Here is a 23,692-nt window from a genome sequence, read left to right as displayed (position 1 = left end):
AGTTACCCCCAACATTTGATGGTGCAGGGGAACAACAGTGATGTTTGATATTCACTGTGCCACTGTATTTTCATAATTTACTGACTCACACTTACAAGTCTCAGAATTACAATATAGAGACAAGGACTATACATACATTGTAGAAATGACACACATTCCTTCAGTTCCCATCTGTGAGACAAACAAATTCACCAAAACCCTGGTAATGTTCTTGCCAAACAAAAGTAGTCAAGACCCATAGTAAATACAAACATTGTTGCATCCATAGAACTCCTAGTCCTGTATGTGAGTATGTGACCTTATGTGTGTCTTTGTCTATTCTGACACCACATGTGATTAAAGTACACCGCACCTCCTAGACCCTAAAACGACTGTAACAAAAATGAATACCCATGAGCCCTGATGCACTCATTTTGACTCCAATGCATCAAAGCACCACTGACTGCAGAATAACTGTCAGAAGTGTACACATGTCCCCTGGAGCACTGTTTGTCACAGCTTCACAAATTCTAAGCCAATTGATCAACAAGTGTGCCGCTGTGAACAATCAGTGTAACACAGCTCCACTGACCCTAGGATGACTGTGCCAGAAGTGTTCTTTCATACACCATGGTGCACTGTTTGAACCTTGAGCATACTGTCCTGAATGTGCTATGTTGTAAGTGCCTAATATGCATACCTGTGCCACCTATTGCATTTCTTGGACTCACTTCTATAGTAGACCTTGTGTTAGGTGGGGCTAATGTAAAGGCCACTGTTTCCTTGTTCACTGCATATGTGTTATTTAACCCATCCCTCTCCAAGCTTTGTACTAATTGTATAATTGGTGTTCACTGCTCAGTTAGCAGCTATGTGCCTGTTGTATTATGCCTTGCCACATTACTTCCTCTGCATGTATGTTTTGTGTTTACTTGTATGTTATTAGTGCATGCAGCCTAGAGGCTAAATGCATCATGCACATGGATGTACACATCTGTTGTTACCTGAGATGGTGTAGGAACCAAAACCTCATTCCCCAAGTCTAGTGCTAAAACTCCTAGTTGTATCCTTACCCAATCACAAACTCTTCACCAGAAGTCTATTCCCCCATCATTTACTAAATCTAAAACTCCCTGTCACTCCCTAACCCCAAAACATCTCTCTCCCTAACCCTAGTCCCAGTCCCTGTTCCCTAGGCATAATCCCAAAACTCTCAGTTGTTTCCTAAACTTAATTCTAAACCCTGATCCCTAAACCTACATTAACAATTGTTCCATCAATCAGTAGGTCTCTGTCATGTCATAATCCTGTTACAAAACCCAGCTACCAGACCCTTACTTTAAAATTCCCAGTCACTCCTTAACTTTAAGAAAAATATGTTCTCTAACCCTATCATAAAATTCCCAGTCATTCCTTAAACCTAACCTCTCAACTCCTAATTCCTCCCAATCTCTGCAGTCAAGCAGCAACCCCATGCCCTCTGCTCAGCTGCTCCCTCATTAAAACATGGCTATGTATTCTAGCAGCATCTCCATGCCCTCTGCACAGCTGATGCCTCATTAAAACTTGGCAATGTCTTCTAGCAGCAGCCCCACACCCTCTGTTCAGCTGCTGCCTCATTAAACTTGGCAATTTGTTCTAGCAGCAGCCCCACACCCTCTGCTCAGCTGCTGCCTCATTAAAACATGGCAATGTGTTCTAGCAGCTGCCCCATGTGCTCTGCTCAGCTGCTGCCTCATTAAAACATGGCAATGTGTTCTAGCAGCAGCCCCATGCCCTCTGCACAGCTGCTACCTCATTATAACCCGGCAATGTGTTCTAGCAGCAGCCCCATGCCCTATGCACAGTTGCTGCCTCGTTAAAACCCAGCAATGTGTTCTAGCAGCAGCCCCATGCCCTCTACACAGCTGCTGCCTCACTAAAACTTGGCTATGTGTTCTAGCAGCATCTCCACGCCCTCTGCACAGCTGATGCTTCATTAAAACCCAGCAATGTGTTCTAGCAGCAGCCCCATGCCTTCTACACAGCTGCTGCCTCATTAAAACTTGACTATGTGGCGTCAGACCTCAGAAGACCCCTGCTTGGTGTTAATTATAGCAATAACCCACGCCTGGGTGTGGGTAATGCTAAATTTACCCACGGTTGGCGTGGTTTGGTCCCGAGGCCGGACCAAACAAAGCCAACCGTGGGTAATTTAGCCATTACCCACACCCAGAAGTGGGTTATTGCTATTATACCATGACATTATTTAAGAAAAGAAACTATTACTTTTCTTAAATAATGGCATAGTATAATGCCTGTTTACTGCCCTTCCGCAGATGTCTGGCATCCGCGGCAGTTCTGATGTACTGCGCGCCTGCGCAGTACATCAGAGTTGAGCAAAAGCAACGGAGAAAGCAAGATCTCCATTGCTTTTTAGTGTTCGCTATGTTAAATGAGTTTAACATAGCGACACAGTTTTAAAATAAGCAACGGTTGCTTATTTTAAAACTGTCTCGCTATGTTAAACTCATTTAACATAGCGAAACACTAAAAAAAAGCAACGGAGATCTTGCTTTCTCCGTTAACTAAACACTGCCTCGCTATGTTAAATGGGTTTAACATAGCGAGACAGCTTTAAAATAAGCAAAGGAGATCTCCGTTGCTTATTTTAAAGCTGTCTCGCTATGTTAAACCCATTTAACATAGCGACAGTGTTTAAAAAGCGAGTTATACTAATGGAAAAAGTCCGGGTGACCGGACCTTTTTCCATTAGTATAACTCGATTTACAATGGGCACGCTGGCCAATCAGCGTGCACGTTTTGGGGGGATCATGGTATAATACATATTAACACACACCCTGTCAGGCATTATTGCTTACATACAGTTATAAGTGATTTTAAACTTATGGTTTACATTCTTAGTCAAGAACATCAGTAACAAAACAACATAAACCTGCACAGTATTTCTTAAGACAACTGAGCAGAGAAGATGTACTGAAAAGATAACATTTGTGATTTTAGTACAGAGTTACAGATAAACTCTGCTTACACTTTCAGATGACCTTTTCATAGCAATCAATCAGTACATTAATCAGAGTTTGTAGACTTACCTGGGCCAATACAAAATGAAGCAATAACTCCTAGAATGCAGATGATGCTAACATATGGCATCCACAACACGGTTTTCTGTAAAAAAAAAAAAAAAAAGTTGCCATTGTTTAGTGATACTCAAAAAATAAACTATCTGTGCATCTGTTAGGCTAGTATGAGTCAGTATAAACAAAGCATTTCAGAATACTTTGCAAAATGCATGGAATAATAATGTGACATATTGAAAGAAAGTGTTACAGTTTTTCCTATTTGGAGTTAAATAAATAGTTGCTTTCTATTTTAAATATTTCCTTGTTCAATTTTTATAGCAGTTTGTATTGTTTAATAAAAACTCATGTCCATCCTTCATGATACAAAAGGGAAATTACACCAATATAGTACAATTTGCATGAAGGATAGAAAGGCAACATGACTAAGAGTTTTGTTTTGTTTCAAGACCATATCAATTCAGATTGGAAAACAATTCATCATATAAATACACGTGTTTCCCCCCATAACCATGGAAAAAAATCTACAGAATGCATGCAATTTGCAGATCACCAGATATGTTGTAAAAGTTACAGAAGTATCCTATTAATGTTCAATTTTCCAGTGTACTTCTGAATTTTGTTTAAAGTGTTTGTGCCTTCAGCATAGCACCTGTCCTTAAATGGCAAAAAGAAAGCTTAGCCAAATCCCTTTTAGTGCAAATGTTTAGATTTTTTCATAATATTATTCATAATATCTGAAACAAGTGATGACAGCTATGCAGAACCACCACTCAATGGAACACATAGGTATCTTAATGTAGAGAACATTGGAAGAAATAAAGAACTGATTTATTGTCATTTGAAACCTGAGGTGGCATAATATTCCCTTCTGGCACACTTATATGACCAATATAAGCAATATAAATGTTGTTGATCATACAAAATGTAATACAAACTGTGTACTCCATTCTTTGAGTGTTGTAAATGAAATGGTCTCAATGCGATCAATTGACTACTTTAATTAATAAGCAATGCAACACACTAGCAAACAAATAAAATGTGACTTCGTGTTCTAGCAGCAGCTTTTATGCTTGGGTTCCTTATGTTTTGTGCAGGATATTCCTCTCGATTGCATGCACACTGGGAAACCTCTACCAAGGATAGTAGAATTATGCAAAAATTTCTATGATTCTGTAATTTTCTGATCACTTTGCAAACATCAAAATGCAGCTTATTAAGGGTTGCAAGCTGGACTTTAATATTGTTCCATAGTCCAATGTCTTAGTCCAGGTTCAGTCACTAAAACCACTCACCATTATGAACCATAATAATATAACAATTGCCACATGTATATGGCATAATAAACTAAATGTAATAAAATATATAAAACAAGTGAGCAGTGCCAAAATAGATAAGTCCACCAAATTGTACTGAAAATACACTAAACTAGCAAATTACTGTGTCCTCCTTATTCAGATGTATTACAATGTTGAATGTACTATGACCTTACCACAATGCGTATACAGAAGAATTTCCCTGCCTAAATTATGTTTGCTGATTAATTTGGACTGGGTCATGGAACAAAAGTAATTCATTCCATCTCTGTATTTTCAAAAATACAGCACACTGCATCAGATCTCCACTTTCCACATAAGCACATATGAGTGAGACGGTTAGCCTGGTACCAATCTTGAGAAGCAGAACAAAGCCAGCCTGCGATGACAGAAGATGTTTATTAATGGTATTGGGAAAACCTGCTAAAATTCAAGTAGAAGTAGATATCTTACCAAGAGATTTTGAAAAAAAAAATAATGACTTCCGTCTTATTCTTTGGAAAGGAAGGGATGATATAACCAAAGGTAAACCAAATAATTTAATCCATCTTTGAATACAGCTTTCATAAAAAAAGAATAGCCTGTATCTTTTTCTTCAGGTAGTAAAAAGTCATAGGAATGCACAAAGAACTTTTCCCAATAGGTAAGAAAAAGGTCATAAAAAGGTTGACATGGCTAGCTGCCATTGTGTTCTCATAGTTACAAATTTCCTCCTCCTGCAGCAATTCTTCTAGAAAATGAAGGAACTGTAATCCAATAACATTTCTGAACATGAAATACCATCTTTTAATCAAGCTCTTTTTGCACTCATTTTCAAGCAAACTGATAATTTTTCTGCTGTCCACTTGCCTCCGACAGATGGGCCAATCCGCTCTATTCACCCTCGCTCCACTCAGGCTCACTCTACTCCCCATACCCTAACCCCATTCCCACCCACCCACACATTAATTACATTTAGAAACTATATGCCACTCCCCTTCCTTCCCTCTACCCAACCAGCCAACCCTATCAATTAACAACTCCTCTCTGCTGTTTCCTCTCCCACCACACTCTCGTCTCCTATTCATATTACCTATATCTGCACTTCCCTTTATCCTCCATCCATACCTCAATCTACTCTTCACATCTACTAAGTACCCCCACCTTCTTCTCAGTATCCCCTACTAGTGCACATTACCTTTCATCTCTACACTTCTCACTCTTTTTTCATCCTCTACTCATCTTTCAACATGTTGCCTCTTTATCTTTCTGCCACTTTTCTCTTCTTCCTCTCACTGACAACCTCTTACCAAACATCACTCTGCTATCAAATACCTTCACCTACTCTCTCTTCTATTATATAACCCACCCTATCTCTCACCCACACCTAATCTCTCTGTATCTCTTTCTTATCTCATCCTCTGACCTCTTCAAAATTAATACATTTCCAAATTCATCTCTATCCACTACTCTGAAATCAAGAAATACTACTACTTTGAACCTATTCACATATATTGTTACATTCTTTGACACACTTCTCCTAGATGGGGAAATTTATACCAACCCAAGACCACCTGCCTTTACATTTCACAAAATCACACCTCAAACCTCTCCCCCTCAGCTACCTCCCCATACCTCCATTCCTCCTCCCAAATCATTAAATATATTCTCTGTAAATATTTAAAGCATTGTAAATAAAATAACATAACTTCACTCATGGATTACTAACATGTCTCTCCATATCTTAACTCTGTCAGAAACATAGCTAAAACCTTATATCTCTAATACAGAAATGTTACCTCTAGGCTACAGCATGTTTCACTCAGACAAAACCACTAAGAGGGGTGGAGGGGTTGCCATCCTTTACTCCAAACAACTTAATCTCTTTCTACTTCCTTTTTCTTTTCCTAGCTTTGCACCTGCAGAAATTCGTATCATAAACTGTCACCTCAATCCTCACAAAAAATTTGCTAGAGATAATTTTCCTATCCTAGAGAACTTTCTCTCCTGGCTCACTCAGTATGTCCCATACAAAACTATTATACTTGGGGATGTTGACGTAGACTGGTCTAAACTTTCTACCTCATCTCCTAGTCGCAGTCTCAACCTTCATGGCCTTCACCAACTCATATCCACCCCTACTCAAACTAACAAAAACTCGACTTCTGGACCTATCCTTGACTGGATCCATACCTCAGATCCTAACTGTTATCATAACCCTGGCATACTTCATAACTCTTTAAATGACCACTCCCCTACCTATATTCATACATTCACTCAACATCTACCCAAAGACCACCTATACAGAGAATGTCGCAATCTTATCACTTTGATCAAGATACATTTAACTTCAAACTGTCTAGCATTAAATGGTCCTTTCTATATCATCTCCCTCTCAATGAGGCTGTAACATCCTTCAATAAGATTTTCCTTGACATACTCAACTTAGTGGCACCATCTAGAAAAATCAGAATAAAATCTAACTTTGTCCCCTGGCTTACCAGACATACACGCTCCATTATGCACAAAAGAGATGGTAGCTGGAAAGCCTGGGTTAAAAACAAATCCCCTCGCCTACTTCAAAGATACAAAGAGCTCATAAACATCTCTAAAAACTAGTCAAAAAAGATAAAAAAAATTTTTCTGCTCTAACCAATGTAACCTACATAAAAATCCAAAGAAATTCTAGACTACCATCAATAATCTACTTTACCCTGACAACCCTTCTACTCCCAACCCCTTCCCACACAACACAGCTACTGAAACTGCCACTTTCCAAAACAATTATTTCATAGGAACTATCCAAAAACTGACACAAAATAGTATTACTGCCTCAACCCTTTCATCACCTCATAACAATATTCCCCCCAATACATTTTCTTTCCAACCAGTTACCACTACCATCATTAAACCTCTCCTAAGTTAATGTAAGACTTGCTCCCCCTGTGCTGATCAACTACCATCTTGTTTTCTTGAAGTCACTGCACAGTCTATTGCCTACCCTGTCTCTATTCTTATCAATCATTCCATTTATGAAGCCCATGCCCCAGATATATGGAAATCTGTTTACACAACCCCTATTCACAAAAGTGAAAACTCTACCGATCCTTCTAAATTACAGACCCATTGCTATCTTGTCCCCCCATTCAAAATTCTGGAAAAGTGTGTCCATGCTTACTTACTTAAACACATTCTTGATAATAACCTTCTAACTCCCACCCAACATGGCTTTAGACCCCCACCACAGCACATCCACTGCACTACTCTCTTTCACCCAAACAGTAACTGAGGACCATGATAATAACATGCTTGTTGCCTGTCTTTTCCTCGATCTCTTTAAGGCCTTCATACTGTCTCCCATTTCAAACTCCTAACTAAACTTTCTGACCTTCATCTCTCTCTACCTCCTTTGTAAACTGTTTTTCTAGCTACCTATCCTGCAGCCAACAATCCATTCGCTAACAAACTGTCTTCTCCCCCTTCCTCCCAGTCAACACTGGCATTTCCCAAGGATCCCAGGGACCCCTCCTGTTCAATATTTTCACTAACAAACTACATTCTGCTAGTAAACTCTCTACCCTTCTACAATATGGTGACAACTCCACTCATCACTACTGCTGATAGCATTCCTGAACTCTGAGCTCTCACTCAACACACCTTCTCATCGGTCAGAACCTGGCTTTCTGACAATGAACGCATATGAAATCCTAAAAAAACTAAACATCTTCTCTTCTTTCCTAAAGCACTTGCACATCACAAACCCTCCTTCTTCATCACCTCCCTCAAAAACACTACTATTAAGCCTGAACCCCATACCAAACTACTTGGAGTCATCATTGAAGATGAATTAAAATTTGATATACATATCCAACATTGTATAAAAAAAACACAAGAAACTTAGTCTTCTCTATTGCAACCAAAAATGTCTTACACTCTCCACCAAACCCTCCCTAGCTCAGTCACCCCTTTTACCTTTTCTTCTGTATGCAGTCCCCGTCCTTACTAATGTTCAAACATCACTTCTCTCTAAACTAGAGCAAACATGTAACAAAACAGATTTGCCTCCAATCTCTCTTACAAATTCCATTACTGCCTCACCCTTAGGACATTCCAATGGCCTGAATTCTCTAAACAACTATTCCTTCCTCAATTACATATTACACACTCTATCCTGAATTATCCCTCTTCCTGCCCCTCCATCTCTAATCTAGTGTCATACTATAACCCCCAGTGTCACCTTCATACAACCAACAAATACCTCCTTGACATATATAAACCCAATTAAAATACTGGAAAGTCCCCTTATAAATACTCTGTAGCCCATACTTGCAACTCACTTCCTCTCAATACAAGAAGCATTCCTCAAAAGTACCTGTTCAAACAAAAATGTAAACATTATCTACAAAAGACCCAGTCCTGACCATGTCAAACCCCACTTGACATCTAGTTTGTTTCTTATTTATGCAACTTCTTCTCCTCATTGATATATCACTTTATTTCTTTCTCTCCATTTTTCTCTGTTAATTAACACTACTCCTCTCTTCCTATATTTATAAGTTAAAAAAAACATACTCTTTGTTTAATTACTGTCACTCTCAGGATGTACTTCATTTATGGAATTCCTTTGTAATAATATTCTCTCTGCTCTAATGTATATTGAACTGTATTTTGTTTGTTTGTGTCTTTCGGCTTTTCCTGGTTAGGGGTCGCCACAGCGGAACTCTGGTCCGCTAATGATTGGTAGTTGATTTTTACATGCCGAGTTACCAGCCCTGACGCACAACCTTCAACGAAGGTACGCCCATTCACACATGTCTCCACACAGAAGACGCTCTAGCTGAGAATCGAACCGGACAGCGTCTTACTGTATTTTGTAGTAAACTTATATGTACTTGTTGATTATCTTTTGTAAACTTGTTACTTATCTGGAGCTTTCCTTCTCGGGTCTCCACTGAAAATGGAACCCTGGCTCAGCTAGACTAACCTGGTTAACAAATGTCAATAAATAAATAAATGAATTAATACATTAAAAAAAAACAGCTTGTGTCTTATTCTCACTTTTTTAATTTCTCTAAGTCTGTTGGGTTTCAAATACCATGGCGGGAATGGACACCATTCCTAACTCAAAGTATGATTAAAGTTTATAAAATTAGTATTGCTCTTGGCAGCACCAACAATGTGCTCAGTAATGACTCCTTCTGCATTTCGTATGGGGTTACATGTATTGATTGTAGATTGTAGATTCTTTTTTACAAGATCCGTTGCTCCTGCTACTATTGGAACTGTCTGAGTATCTTTCTTCCACATTGCTCTCATTTCTGCCTGCAAATCCTAATATTTTATGACTTTGTGTCTCTCTGTACACAAGACACTGTAGTCTCTGGGTGTGGAGATTTCAATAATCAATGCTAATTCTGTCTTCTTTTCATGGACCACTAACTATATCTGTTTTTTTGCAGCTGTTTTTTGAACTGTTGGTAATGAGTGATTCGATGTGATGTAGACTTCATCATTTTCTAAGATGCTTTGTGGCTCATGTTTCCAGTGTTTTTCAGCCACTTCAATAGCATAATGTTTGCACAATCCCCAGTACAACAGTCTTGCCACATTATTATGCCTTTCAGTACACAGTCCTTCTGCCATTAGTATGTCACAACCAGCAACAAGGTGTGCAACTGTTTCCAATTCTGTTTCACCCAAATGTTCAATGGACTTTGTAAACCAACCTGTACGTAACCCACTATCTTGGGCCACCAATATTAACCTTTCATCTCTTGTTTTAAATTTTCTTCTCCTTAACCATTCCTGCATTCAATCCTGATCAACATGAGGTTCTTCCAGATATTTTCTATACTTGTAACTATACTTGTGGATTTTCCACATTTCCTGCCTTCTCATCTGACCTCACCTTCTATTCTTTTTTTTTTTTTGCCACATTCAGTTGCTGCCTGATTTTTGTCTACTTCTGGTTTGATTTCCATTCTTGCTTGATGCCGATATGCTTGTGTTAAATTAAGCAAATAAGTCATCTTAGATTTATTCTCCTCATGTTTCATAACTTTCACTATGTTTGGGTCTTGGTAGGTCAGCAGATATGTGTGCAGTCCTATGATTGCAGATCTATACATGTAATCAGTTTCAAGGATGCCCATCCCTCCTTCAGAACGGGGAATATATAATCTTGGTGTGCACTGATTTTTATAAATCATTTGGTGAGCATGAAGCATCCTTCTTGCTTTCCTCTCTAATCTATCCAACATGTTTTAGGGCAAGCCAATCACTCCAAAACTGTAAGTTAGGACAGGAAGAGCAAATTGGTTTATAGCCTGAACTTTGTTCTGAGATGTCAGCACGGTTTTCAGGATTAATTTAAGTCTTCTAAAATATGCCTTAATAACTTTTATTTGCATTTGTTCATGTTTTATTATTGATCCTTCATCAATTCCCAAATATTTATACACTCCCACTTGCTCAAGTTCTTTTATATTACATTCTTGTCCCAAACTGATGTTTTCTGGGTGCTGCAGTTTTCCTGCTTTAAAGGCTGCTTGTGCACAATTATCAAGACCAAATTACATTTTTATGTCATCTGAAAATGTTTTGACAACTTGTAGTTGTGCTTTCAGTTCCTCATCTGATGAGCTATACAGTCTTAAATCATCAACAAAGAGAAGATGAGAAGTCTAAGCTTTTAAGTAGACAGCTTAATGTGTTAAGGGGAAGACAGAACAGCAGTTGTGACAAAGAGTCTCCCTGGAATATCCCCCTTTGAATTATTATCCCTGGGATAATAATTTGTCCTTTATCTCGGTTTAATTGCAAAGTGGTCTGCCACTGTTTCATGGTCACTGTAATGTAGTTGATCAGTGTAGGGTGCATCTTATACATTTTTAAGCACTCTTTTATCCATGAATGTGGGATACTATCAAATGCTTTTTTGTAGTCAAACCACAAAGGTGTTTAAAACAGGTAAAAGTCTTTATTACAAAAGGGATAAGCACTTTCATTACATCAGTATGAATGTCTTCAGAACAAAAAAAATTTCACTCAGCTTGCCTTTTATATATTAAACCTTATGATGTCACACATCAATCAACATTTTAAAGGAATATGAACATACCAAAATCTACTTATTATATCCAAACTACTATAAAATGTAATATTTTAACTTTAAAATGGGGGCTATAGAGCAACTTTCATTCAGCCCTGGAAATGATGTGGCCCTTAATTTGATTTGTCATTGTGTTTCTTTAAATTTAGGTGGTCATCTGTGACCTTACCTTGCAAATCTTTCGTTATTGAATCGACAACATGAAATTTAAAATAATGTCCATTGTTCTTATGTATATGCTTGTATAATGCATTTGTATTTCTTGCATTTTTTTATATCTAGCTAGTGATCATACATATGGTCCCTAAGTCTTCTTGAGGTCTTACCAACATAAAAGCATTAGCATAATTGACATAAAGATACATATACTATATTGGTGGAATTACATATAAAAATGCTATTTTGAATATCAATTGATTCTCCCACAAGAGCATTTGAACATTGCTTACATGCTCCACATTTATATGTGCCTGATCTCCTATGACTGTTTATCTGGGTACTATCTGGTGCTCTCTCCAACATTTGTTTGAATGTAGTGCCTTTTTTATATACCACTGGATCCTAATTTATCCATGATATCTGGATCAGAACATATAATCCACAAGTTTTTAAATATCACATTAGTGTTTTATATATATATATATATATATATATATATATGTATATATATGGCATCCATACTATACGTGGTAATGAAAACCTTCCCTGACCATTCCACTTTATTGGCACTATAATAAAATACAAATATCCAGTAAAACGCCAAAGTCCAACCTGAGCAAATAAACGAATGAGGAGAACAAAACGAAGCAAGGTTGAACACTGCTGACAGCTTAAAAACTTTTATTCTTAAAATCACAGGATAAGCACTTTCGGGATGACCCTTCTTCAGATGAATAAAATGAAAAAGATGGTCTGCTTATATACATAATAAAAAACAATCACAATCAACTGAGCAAACACATTCAATGAAAAACCCGCCTATTTTTCAAAATAGGCTTAATAGGTATAAATTCATTTAATCCAGGCTTTCTATTGGCCATTAAATTTGCAATCCATTTAGTCTCTATTGTTTCTGTTAAAAGCATGATATCACCCCCCCTGATACTAGGTCTAACATTTACAATAACCCTAAATTTAAAAGTATGTTCAGGGAATAAAGTCACATGCCTATACAATGCATTTCTTTCATCTTTGTTCCTTATGCTGGAAAGATGCTGAAGGAGCCTTATTTTAAACATGCAATTTGTCTTGCCTACATAAAAACTTTGGCATTGACTACACTCTGCTAGATACACTATATTAGTGGTACGGCAGGTTGCTCTTCCTTTAAGGTGAAACACTTTATGGGTAATAGGATGTGTAAAAACAGTATCTTTATTTATATAGGGACAAGCTTTGCATGATCCACAGTTATTAGTTCCTATTGTATTAGGTAGAGCATATGATGCCATGGGCATGGAAGGTTCCTTGCACAATAAGTCTTTCAAATTCTTATTCCTTCTGTATCTAAAAGTGGGTTGCAGCCCTACTACATCCCCCAATGTACTATCACTTGTCAGTGAAAAAGCGCTTATCCTGTGATTTTAAGAATAAAAGTTTTTAAGCTGTCAGCAGTGTTCAACCTTGCTTCGTTTTGTTCTCCACTTTATTGGCACTAGTTGTAACTATGTCTGTTGTATTTAATAATATTGGCTGAATGGTCCCGTTTTTTTCTTTTTCTAATTACCTCCTGACATATTTCCTCTACGAACATTTCAGGGTATACTCTGGCCGAAACATTTGTATTACTCCCTCACATATGTCATTAGAGCTAAAACCCATCAAAACTTACCTACCTCACATAGAACACTATATTCAAAGAAGCAATTTAATCCCGAAAGATTTCAAACAGAACTCTCACAATATAACTGGACCCCTCTAAAACACCTCTCTCTCAACAATGCCGTTGAACATTTCAACTCAGCATTCCTTACAATCTTAAACCACCATGCCCCAAGTCGTACCATTAGAATAAAGACCAAAATAGCACCTTGGCTTACCTCTAATACTAAACAAAAGATCAGGCTTAAAAATAAATCTTGGAAAAAATGGTGCTCCTCTAGAAACCCAACAGACTATCAAACCTTTAGAGAGCTGAGAAACAAAACCAAAAATGCTATTATTTCAGACAAAAAGAACTACTATGTTGAACTTCAGCAATCCACAAAAAAAGAACCAAAAAAGTTCTGGTCTACTATCAATTATCTACTTACCCCAGGCAAAGTAGTAACACCCAACCCACAGAATCTAGACCCTTATAATCCCTCTTTAATAGCCAATAACTTCAATAGCTTCTTTACTACTTCCATACAAACACTAGCAAGCCATTTATCCCCTGATGCTTCCCAACTGATCTTAAGTAACACCAACAAAGTCCTTCCTTCCCTTCAACTTCAACCCATACCCACCTCCTACATACAATCTCTCTTACAAAAACTTAAACCCACTACCCCCTAAGCAGATAAGCTTCCTGCTGAATTCCTTCAAGTAGCAGCAAAAGCTATAGCCTACCCTGTTTCGATCCTAATAAACAGATCCATAAAATAAAGTGATTTTCCAGCAATCTGGAAGATATCACACATCATACCCTTACATAAAGGAGGCAAATCCACTGACCTTTCTAACTTTCGCCCAATAGCACTATTATCTCCACTAGCTAAAATCATGGAAAAATGTATACACAAACAACTACTTAACCATCTCCTTCAAAATAACCTACTAGCAAACACTCAACATGGATTTAGACCCTCACATAGTACTACCACTGCACTACTTTCTTTTACTAATACCATAAACTGTAACCGTAATAATAACAAACTAACTGCTTCTCTTTTCCTAGACCTGTCAAAAGCCTTGACATGGTCAACCATAAACTTCTTCTACACATACTAAAATCACTTGCCTTGGATTTCTCCTCCTTAACCTGGTTCTCATCCTACCTTGAAAACCGACAACAAGCAGTACTCTGGAAAAATTCTCTATCTGCTCTACTACCTATCTCCTTAGGAGTACCTCAAGGATCAATATTAGGTCCACTCTTATTCTCTATCTTTATTAATGATCTTCAATCATCTATCCAAAACACTACCTGCATACAATATGCAGATGATTCTACCATCATTTGCACAGCTTCCACCCAATCTGAACTCCAGTCACTCACACAATCTACCTTTTCGACCGTCGAACAGTGGTTCTCAAAAAGATGTCTCCTCCTCAACTCCAAGAAAACAAAACTATTACTATTCTCACCTACCCACAAATCTTCTCAACTAAATTTTACAATTACTGCAGGTGACAATTCTCTTATCTCCCCAGACTCTACTACCAAACTGCTTGGTGTTACTATTGATAATAATCTTAACTATGATTGTCACATCAATAACACTATAAAAGCAGTAAATAAAAAGATAGGTTCACTGTACAGAATCAAACCCTTCCTTACACCAGAAGCATGGACCACCTTAGCTCAATCACATCTTATCTCCACCCTACTGTATGCTTCCTCTATTTACACCAATCTCTCTAAAAGTAACCTGAAAAAACTAACTACATCCTATCATAATATAGCCCGTTTTGCCACAGCATCCCAGTACAGAACTCACCACTGTCAGAACTTAAAACACTTACACTGGTTAGAACTACCTAACAAGCTTATCTATCAACAACTTTTAATTACACATAACATTCTTTATCAACCAACAAAAACACCCGCTCTCAGTAACCTCCTTACCCCCTACAATAACTTGAAACAGCTGCGATCTGCCGAAAAGCTACAAGTCAACACAACTAGAATTACAAATTCAGCAGGGAACTGTCTATTTTCAAACTCCGTAGGGAAAATATGGAATAACCTCCCCTCACACATTACCTCACTAGACTCCTTTCACCTTTTCAAAAAACAACTTCTGTTACATCTGAACAACTTCTGGCTCTGCTCCTGTACCAATCCAGACTAAATGACTTTTCCTTTCTTCAGTCATATCTCCCTATTTAAATATCCCTATCTTTCTCTGCTATCACAAATTACTTAATTACTGTATTGTTCTAAAAAAAAAAAAAAAGTACAAACAATTTATTCAACAATTATGTTTATACAGCCTTTCTTAATATATAGTTAGGACTATTGTTTTTCATTTGTTTTTTTTTTTTTTAGCTGTATTTTTCACTAGACTAAAATGTATGCATTGTTGCTTAAATGTTTAACCTTGTTTTCAATTATGGAGCTTTTCTCCCCGGGCCTCCACTGAAAATGGAAATTATCCAGCTGGACTAGCCCGGTCAACAAATGTAAAATAAAATAATAAAAAAATTCCTCTTGAAACATATGATTATCTGATATCATTCTTGCTAATCTTATAAACTGGCCCTTTACTATAGACTTTTTTGATGAACTGGATGATTACTACTATAATGGAGATAAGTACTGGGGAAAGTAATTTTTCGATGTACATTAGACTCAAATTTCATTTCATTTCATTATTTTTACTGACCACCATATCTAAAAATAAAATTTTCTGTAACTCAACTGCATGAGAAAAAGAGAGAAAAGAAACCGAATTATTGATGTATACTATGAATTGTTCCAACTCTTCCATAGTATCCTTCCATAACATAAACAAAACATCTTAAAAACCTAATATATATATACTACAGTTAAGTATGTAAGGACTATGAAGTATATACCTGTCCTCCCATTCTGCCATTATATAATTAGCAAACATTGGTATACAGGCTGCTTCCATGGCGACTCCAGTTTTTTGTCTAAAATATTGTCCCTCATGGTATAAAAAAATATTTTTGAGAACCATATCCATGAGTGCACACATGGCAGAAACCTTACATTTATGTATATGCTTATTCTTTACCAACTGTTCCTCAAACCATTTACCTCCCACATTATGTGGGATTACCGAAAATAAATCATGCACATCTAATGTTGCAAAAATGGCAATTTCAGCAATACTACTATCCTTTTTCTTGCTTACTTATCATCCCTCCATTCAGACCTCAGAAAGGAGGGGATAATATAATCAAAGGTAAACCTGATTATTTAATTTGGAGAACTAAGGTCATTAAATAATCCCTGTGTGAATGCCTGCCAGTCAAGTGGAGGTTACTGACTAGCAGGAAGATGTTTTTTTTCCTTGTAAGGGGCACCACAGCCTTATGGAAGGTGGAGAGACCTGACATAGACCTGCATTCCGTAATAGTCATTGGCAATTCCTCCCAAACAAAGAGGAATAAAATGAATCAAAAATAGTCACAAACAACTAAATAAAAACAAAGCGATTCCAGACTGCAAGTAGGATAACCTCTTTGAAGTTTATTTTAAATCCACCAATACATGAGCGCTTTCATCTCCAAAATGAGACTTCATCAGATAAAACATTACCAGTGCTACACCTACTATTTAAAATGCCACAATAACCTTAATTAACTAACCAATTAAAAATTTAAAGCAGCAATGTCAGCTGATTTTAAAATGTAGTATTATTTTGTACCATAAGGCCATTATACATAAGTGTATAGAAATCAAAGGATAAATAAGATGTTTCCTTACATTCATATAAAACTAAGAAAGACTAAATAAATATACTTTAAATCTGTTATGAAATATTACCATACTCACATCTGAAAAAATTAAATATATAAAACATGTCATACCCAATAGTTCAAACCTTAGCCGCCTTTTCAATAAGTGTAGCTTTAATGCTGATGTATTCATTAAGGCCTGGGGGGTAATTGACCTTAAGTCTCAATTGCCATCTTAATTCCCTATTCAATAATAGATTCTTTGTATCACCCCCCCCCCCGTGGTTGTTTTTAACCAAATCAATAATTCCAAATTTAAAACTACTGAAAGATGCACAGGAAACCGAATGTTTGTATAGGGCACTGGTGTCTTTCCTAATCCTAATGTCGTTAAGGTGTTCATATATTCTATCTTTTAGTGCCCTTTCAGTTTTCCCAAAATAAAATGATGAACAGTGTGTACAGATGGCCATATATACCAACATTCTGCTATAACAATTTCCTTTACAAAATTTAACAACACTGCCCAAGCCATTGTTTAATTTTATAGACTCTTCCTTGTAGATGTGAGAACATTGTCCACATCTACCACATGAGCTAGTTGCCTTTTTACTGTTCTCCTTATAATAAACTCTTTCAAACAGTCTTTTAAGACTGGTTCCTGTCCTATAAATGAAATGAGGTCGGTTCCCTACCACTTCATATAATTCCTTATTTGTTTTTAATATACACCAGTTTGCTTCTACTATCTGTGTGAAATAGTCAGAACATATGTTAAATTCAGTAACACAAGCCCCCTGATAATTTTTTGTTGTTGTTTTATCAGATTCTAACACATTGTTGAAGGTTTGACCTAATAAAGCTTTGTATTTGGTCCCCCATCATTATAGACCTCCTCCATTGTTTTACCAACCAATCCCCTAGGATATCCTCTCTCAATAAACTTTTTACCTAGAAAAATAAATTCTTCAAATAAATCAAAGAAATCTGAAGTCATCCTGGCCAGCCTGACAGCCTGTCCCTTAATCAAACTCCTTTTTTGATGAAAAGGGTGGGAACTATCATGGTGCAAGTAACTATTACACCATGTAGCCTTACGAAAAATTCTGGACTTAAAACCTAGCGGTGTCTTACAAATAGTGATATCCAGATAATTAATACTGTGATCATCAACAGTATATGTGAAGGATAGAAAATTGGTAGTATTCTTCAAATAGTCAATAACCCCCCCCCCTATGTTTTCCTTAGTACCATCCCAGATCACAAAAATGTCATCCAAAAATCTCAGATAGCACTTTATGTGTTTCCTGTAAATAATATTTAACACAAATCTTTCCTCCCATTCTAGCATCACTAAATTCGCAAAAATGGGGGCACAAGCTGCCCCCATAGCTACACCGCTGGTTTGTTGGTAATATTCCCCCTGGAAGCCTATGTAGTTATTATCCAAAACAATTTCCATTAGTTCCAGAATTAATAACTTCTGATCGTAAGGTAAATCCAGGTGTTTGTGGATACTGTCCTCAAAAAATTCCTGTCCCTCAACACGTGGTATACAGGTAAATAAATCCTTGACATCAATTGTCAGAAATACACAATTTTCTGACCATAATTCTTTGTTTAATTTACTGAGGAATTCCCAAGAATCTTTAATTAAGTGTTCCGTCTTGGTTACTATATTTTTAGTAAGGCTGTCTACGTACACTGCTAGGGGGTGTGTTTTAGGATTACTGGCTGATACAATTGGTCTAAACGGGGGCTCAGATATAGACTTATGAACCTTAGGTACCCCAAAAAACTGAGGGATAATAGGGTATGTTTGTCTCAGAAAATTATATGTAGATTTATCAACTCTATTTTCTAAAAGATATTCTTCTAAAAGGGAATCAATTCTTCTATATGCAATCTGTATCTCATTGTATGAGACTGAAGTATATGTGTTTGAATCCAACAGAATATTAGTTAAGGCATTGTTGTATTCTTCATTATCAAATAATACAACACCACCCCCCTTATCCGGTTTCATAATTCTAATATCTTTCTGTGTTTTTAACTCAAAAAGCAACTTTTCTTTTTCCTTACTCAAATTATGTTGTTCCATTTTTCTTCTGTTCTTTTTATAGGTGTCATAAATTTCATTTGTAACAATGTTCTCAAATGTAATAAGTGCTGGATGCAGGGGTGGGTTGTATGTACTATACCTTACTAAACCTCTGTTGGTAAAAGAATTGTCTCCCAAGGTTTTTTTATGTGTCAAACCAAGGTTTAATTTTCTCAGATATAGTTTAAAGTCTACTAAAATGTGTGCCATATCGCCATACTCTGATTTGACAAACTCGAAACCCTTTGAAAATAAATCAAAATGATTCTTTCCCAAAACAATAGATGTATAATTAAATATTTTAAAACCTTTATATTCAGAAACTATACCATCAGCATGTTGAATAATATTTATCTGCCCTTCTTCCCCACATTTTTCCATCCAAAATTGTTCCCATGTAAACTTGTTGAATAACCCGGGTCGGATGGAAGTCTGGCTTTGTTTGCCAGGCGTTCTGACCTCCTTTGGGCCTATAAAATGTTCATGTGGTTCAGAGAAGGAATCAAGCTCATCTAAAACTCTGTTAAACGCACCTCCACCATGATTATTTCTACCATGGAAGTCAGTTCTTTGTATTTGATAAGTTTCAGCTAAATCAAGTTGCTTAGGATGAACCAATTACTGGTTTTTGTTTCTGTTTTTAAAGTTGTTCAAATGTCCCGGATACATTTTGCCTTTGCTGTATTGTTCTTTGTCCCTCATAAACTTTTTCTGCTTTCTAGCAAAAAACTTTTTGATCCTGTCATCTGTTTTTTTCAAAACCCTGTTATACAAATATTTATATTCATCAAACAACAAGTCTTTGAGAATATCATCATTCAGTTTGTTTAGATCGATTAACAAACTGTTCAACAGTGTTTCATTATACTTAATTAACTTTAAAATCAAACCAAACCCACACTCATCAAAAAAGTCATGAAAATCTTTTAGAACCACATCAGAGTATACAATACCAAAAGGGTATTTAAAAATTCTAAGTCCCTGAGGAACTATTTTGTGACTAACACAACAGTGCAAATATCTGTTATCAATTTGTAAGCATTTGTATTTAAACAACTTTTTTTCAAATAAATAAATTAAGTCCTTTAATGTAAGAACATTTGTTTCATTTAAATCCTGTCCGACCATATTGCTTTGTATATATTTACCAGAAAAAGATGTGTTAAATACAAAATTTCTGTCCAAAACTTCTTTAAAACAAAAAGAATGCTCGTTATTGTCAAAAGTACGTGCCGCTGACACTGCACCATTAAAACTAGGCACTGTGTCTAAGGTAGATTTAACGCCATTATTAACAGTACCTTTAGTTTTAGAATTTCTCTGTTGTACCACCCGATCCTGTTGTTCTGTGACAAAAACTTGTGCATCCGATCGGTTAGGCGATGATAAGGGAACCCCTCCATCCTTCCTTCGGTTAATCCGTTCATTTGGCTCACTTTCCTTAGCGTTCGTCTTGGTACCACCATAGCTCACAACCCTTGAGCGTGGAGATGACGTTAAAAAATGCGCCGAGCCACGTAATGAACTATTGCAAATGGAATTGGCTCCATCTACTGGTTCGACCTGACTAAACAAATCAATGAGCCTAGTCAGGTTGCCTCTCAAAATAGCCAATTCCTCACGTACTTTTGTTACTTCTTGTTGTGTCCTAGTTGTACAACTAGGACTAAGCATAATATCTTGTCCGATAATGGTAGAATCACCAGGTGGGTAGCACCAATGTTCAATAAATTGCACAACAATCTTCCAAGCAATAACTGGAACCAAATCCAAGGAGCAAAACGGTTAGTTAATTAAGGTTATTGTGGCATTTTAAATAGTAGGTGTAGCACTGGTAATGTTTTATCTGATGAAGTCTCATTTTGGAGATGAAAGCGCTCATGTATTGAAAGATCTGAGGAATGCCTTAAGGGTCTTCTAATATTATCAGCCTAAGTTCTCCCTGCTTGTCCTGCTACACCTCCAAGGATGTGACAGTGGCTGACTCCCTGATGGCTTCTGCTCCACTTTCCACCAAGAAATCTGAACCAAATTCTGAATGAGCCTCAGGGCCTTCACTGTCCTTGAGAGGGACATCCAGAATGGGAGGTGTATGCAAAGCTTCAGGCCTGAGCTTCTTGGCCTTCTTTGCAGTCTCAACAGAAGGGCCCCACCTATCCTCCATTACATCATTGCACTAACCTCTTAAGTCTTTGATTCTCAAAGTAAATATTGAGAGAATGAAGGCACCTATGCAGAGTTTTAAGAACAAATGTCTGACATATAGAGCAAGACTTATGGTCACTATTAGGGCCTAAACAAAACAGACACTTGTGGGAATCTTTAAGTGGAATTTGTCTTCAACAACAGCACTTGCCTTTCCTGGATGGCATGTAAACTCAGACAGAAAAGCAGTAGTAAAAGTAAATAGAAAAAAACCTTATCTGAACATGTTTGTACAGCAGCCAATTACTCGGGCGAGCAGACTGATGGTCAAAGATGGTGTTCGTACTGGAGGAAGAGAAATTCTGAGGATGGTATGTGCGGGTGTCAATTTTTTGGCTGATGCCTGCCTTAGGCCTACGTGTGACAGCCCATATACCTAACAGTGGTAAAAGGCTTTTGTATACTGCCCAGATGTCGGATCATTTATGGCAGGGAATCCCTCATGTAATGAATACTGCGACATAAGAATAGAAGGACATCTACAGGCTAGAACTTATAGGAGTGAGAAGACACTTCTGGCTAGTCATATTTAATGATTCTTAGTAGCTTGCCACTTGTGGTAATTCTCAACCTTGGTTAAGCAAGAAATTTTGGATAGACCCTGTAATGAATATCAAATAAAAATTTGATACATGTGGTTAACCTGTGCATAAATTATAGATATTACTCTACATGGTTCTTTGTGATGAGAAATTACCATCTAGAATGAAGAAAGCGGGGGTTAAAATTACCTCTGGTATCTCTGGTGTTCCTTTTATTGCTGATCCATATACAGTCAAAAGCATCATTGACAGTATTTGGTATATTATAGGCAGGCATTAGTACCTGGCCAGGAAAACAAGTACAATAGTCATTGTAAATATAAGGTAAATAACTTTAAAGAGAGATTTAATAAGGCTAATATAATTGCATCACTAAGTAATATAAAGCATGGCACATTTGGCATTTGGCATCAGTGCCCCTGTATATCCAGTAGCTGTCACTTTTGTAATGCTACTTAAAAAAAGAGTGTTTAGGCACTAGAATATTATAATTGCTTGTTTGCTACTATCATCTAAGCTGGCAGCTGCTATAGAGGTCAGTTTGTTTTTGCAAAGGGTGAATTTCACATAAATTGAATAATGGAACCTATAAATCTATGTATATAAGAAAAATACATTATAAAGACATTCAGTGAATTCGAATCATTTTAAGGATTCATATTCCATGTGTTATCTTCTTGTGTTAGCTTATGTGAACCTGTGGTTTAAAGGCTAGGACACTGAAAACAATGTGGAGACTAAAGAATATAAACAACAAACATTGATATATGCATTGCACATTTTAGGTTGAAATGAGACTATTAATTTAGAACATATTTAAAAAATGTAGACGACTGAAGTTAATGATTACAGATTTGTTTTACCACTTTGCATTAACAGTTGTCATTGATTTTCGCTATTTGTGCACATAATCTTGTCCTTACAAGTATTTAAAACACTTGTAGTTACCTCACAGTCTGAAGACATCTGTTACAAATGAAAGCACTTACTATGAGTTTTGAATTTAATAAAGCAATCTGTCTCTGTTTATTTAAATATATTTATTTGTTTATTTGCTTTGTTTGTGGGAGTAGAACCTCATCACATCTGACCATTTCAGACATTGCCAGGGTATATAAAAATCACAGTAATTACAAAGATGAAAAATGCAAGGAAATAAATGTGTCTCATCAAAGATACAGACATGAGCAGAAGTAGTAAACATACTTCTTATATGAAATGCAAAACAAATGAAAATGTCCCTTTTCCTTGTAATAACATCTGTTGACATGAATTTGACAGTGCACACGCAGAATATAACAAGGAAGGTGACAAGAGTAGTTTAAGAAGGATAGGAGGCAGACATATATAGCTGAGTATATATAAAACAATATAAACAATGGAGTGCTCCAGTGCTTTTAATGTTTTTCCTAGGAAAATGTGAGAAATGGGATGAAATACATGATTAAAGAAAGGGATATGACAGAAAACAGTACAGTTAAGATGGGCTGGGTGGAAGAATTTGTGTTCAGTGGCAAGGGTCCTGGGATACTATGAGGAGCTGTTTTTTTTTTTTTTTTTTAATTGTTGGCATATAAATAAACAATGAATGAGAGAAATAAATCTTTGGGATTCACAGTCAGCTAATGCGGATCGGTCAGTTAACACAACAGACAGAATCGGCTATTCAGAGATATGGCACATCAGAAATACCTCATTATTATCTCATTACTATATCTCTAAATCAAAAACTACACTGTCAGGCTCTTAATCAGTCCACACATCATGATAGCATATGCACCCTTACACACACACACTCACACACACAC

General features: G+C 36.8%; 1 protein-coding gene across 3 annotated transcripts in view; it reads right to left on the bottom strand.

The window, feature by feature from the left end:
- SLC2A9 (solute carrier family 2 member 9) overlaps positions 1 to 23,692 on the bottom strand; it is a 3,818,728-nt gene that overhangs the window by 599,103 nt on the left and 3,195,933 nt on the right. For all 3 annotated transcript variants that reach the window (XM_044062595.1, XM_044062594.1, XM_044062593.1), the window contains exon 11: positions 3,072 to 3,147. In XM_044062595.1, coding sequence (XP_043918530.1) covers positions 3,072 to 3,147 — 76 coding nt within the window. The remainder of the gene's footprint in view (positions 1 to 3,071; positions 3,148 to 23,692) is intronic.

This window comes from Protopterus annectens, chromosome 2.part1 (genome assembly GCF_019279795.1).
Source record: "Protopterus annectens isolate FY-2018-M chromosome 2.part1, PAN1.0, whole genome shotgun sequence".
Classification (NCBI taxonomy): domain Eukaryota; kingdom Metazoa; phylum Chordata; order Ceratodontiformes; family Protopteridae; genus Protopterus; species Protopterus annectens.
The sequence above is the reverse complement of the archived record's forward strand: the minus strand, read 5'-3'. Positions and strand labels throughout refer to the sequence as shown.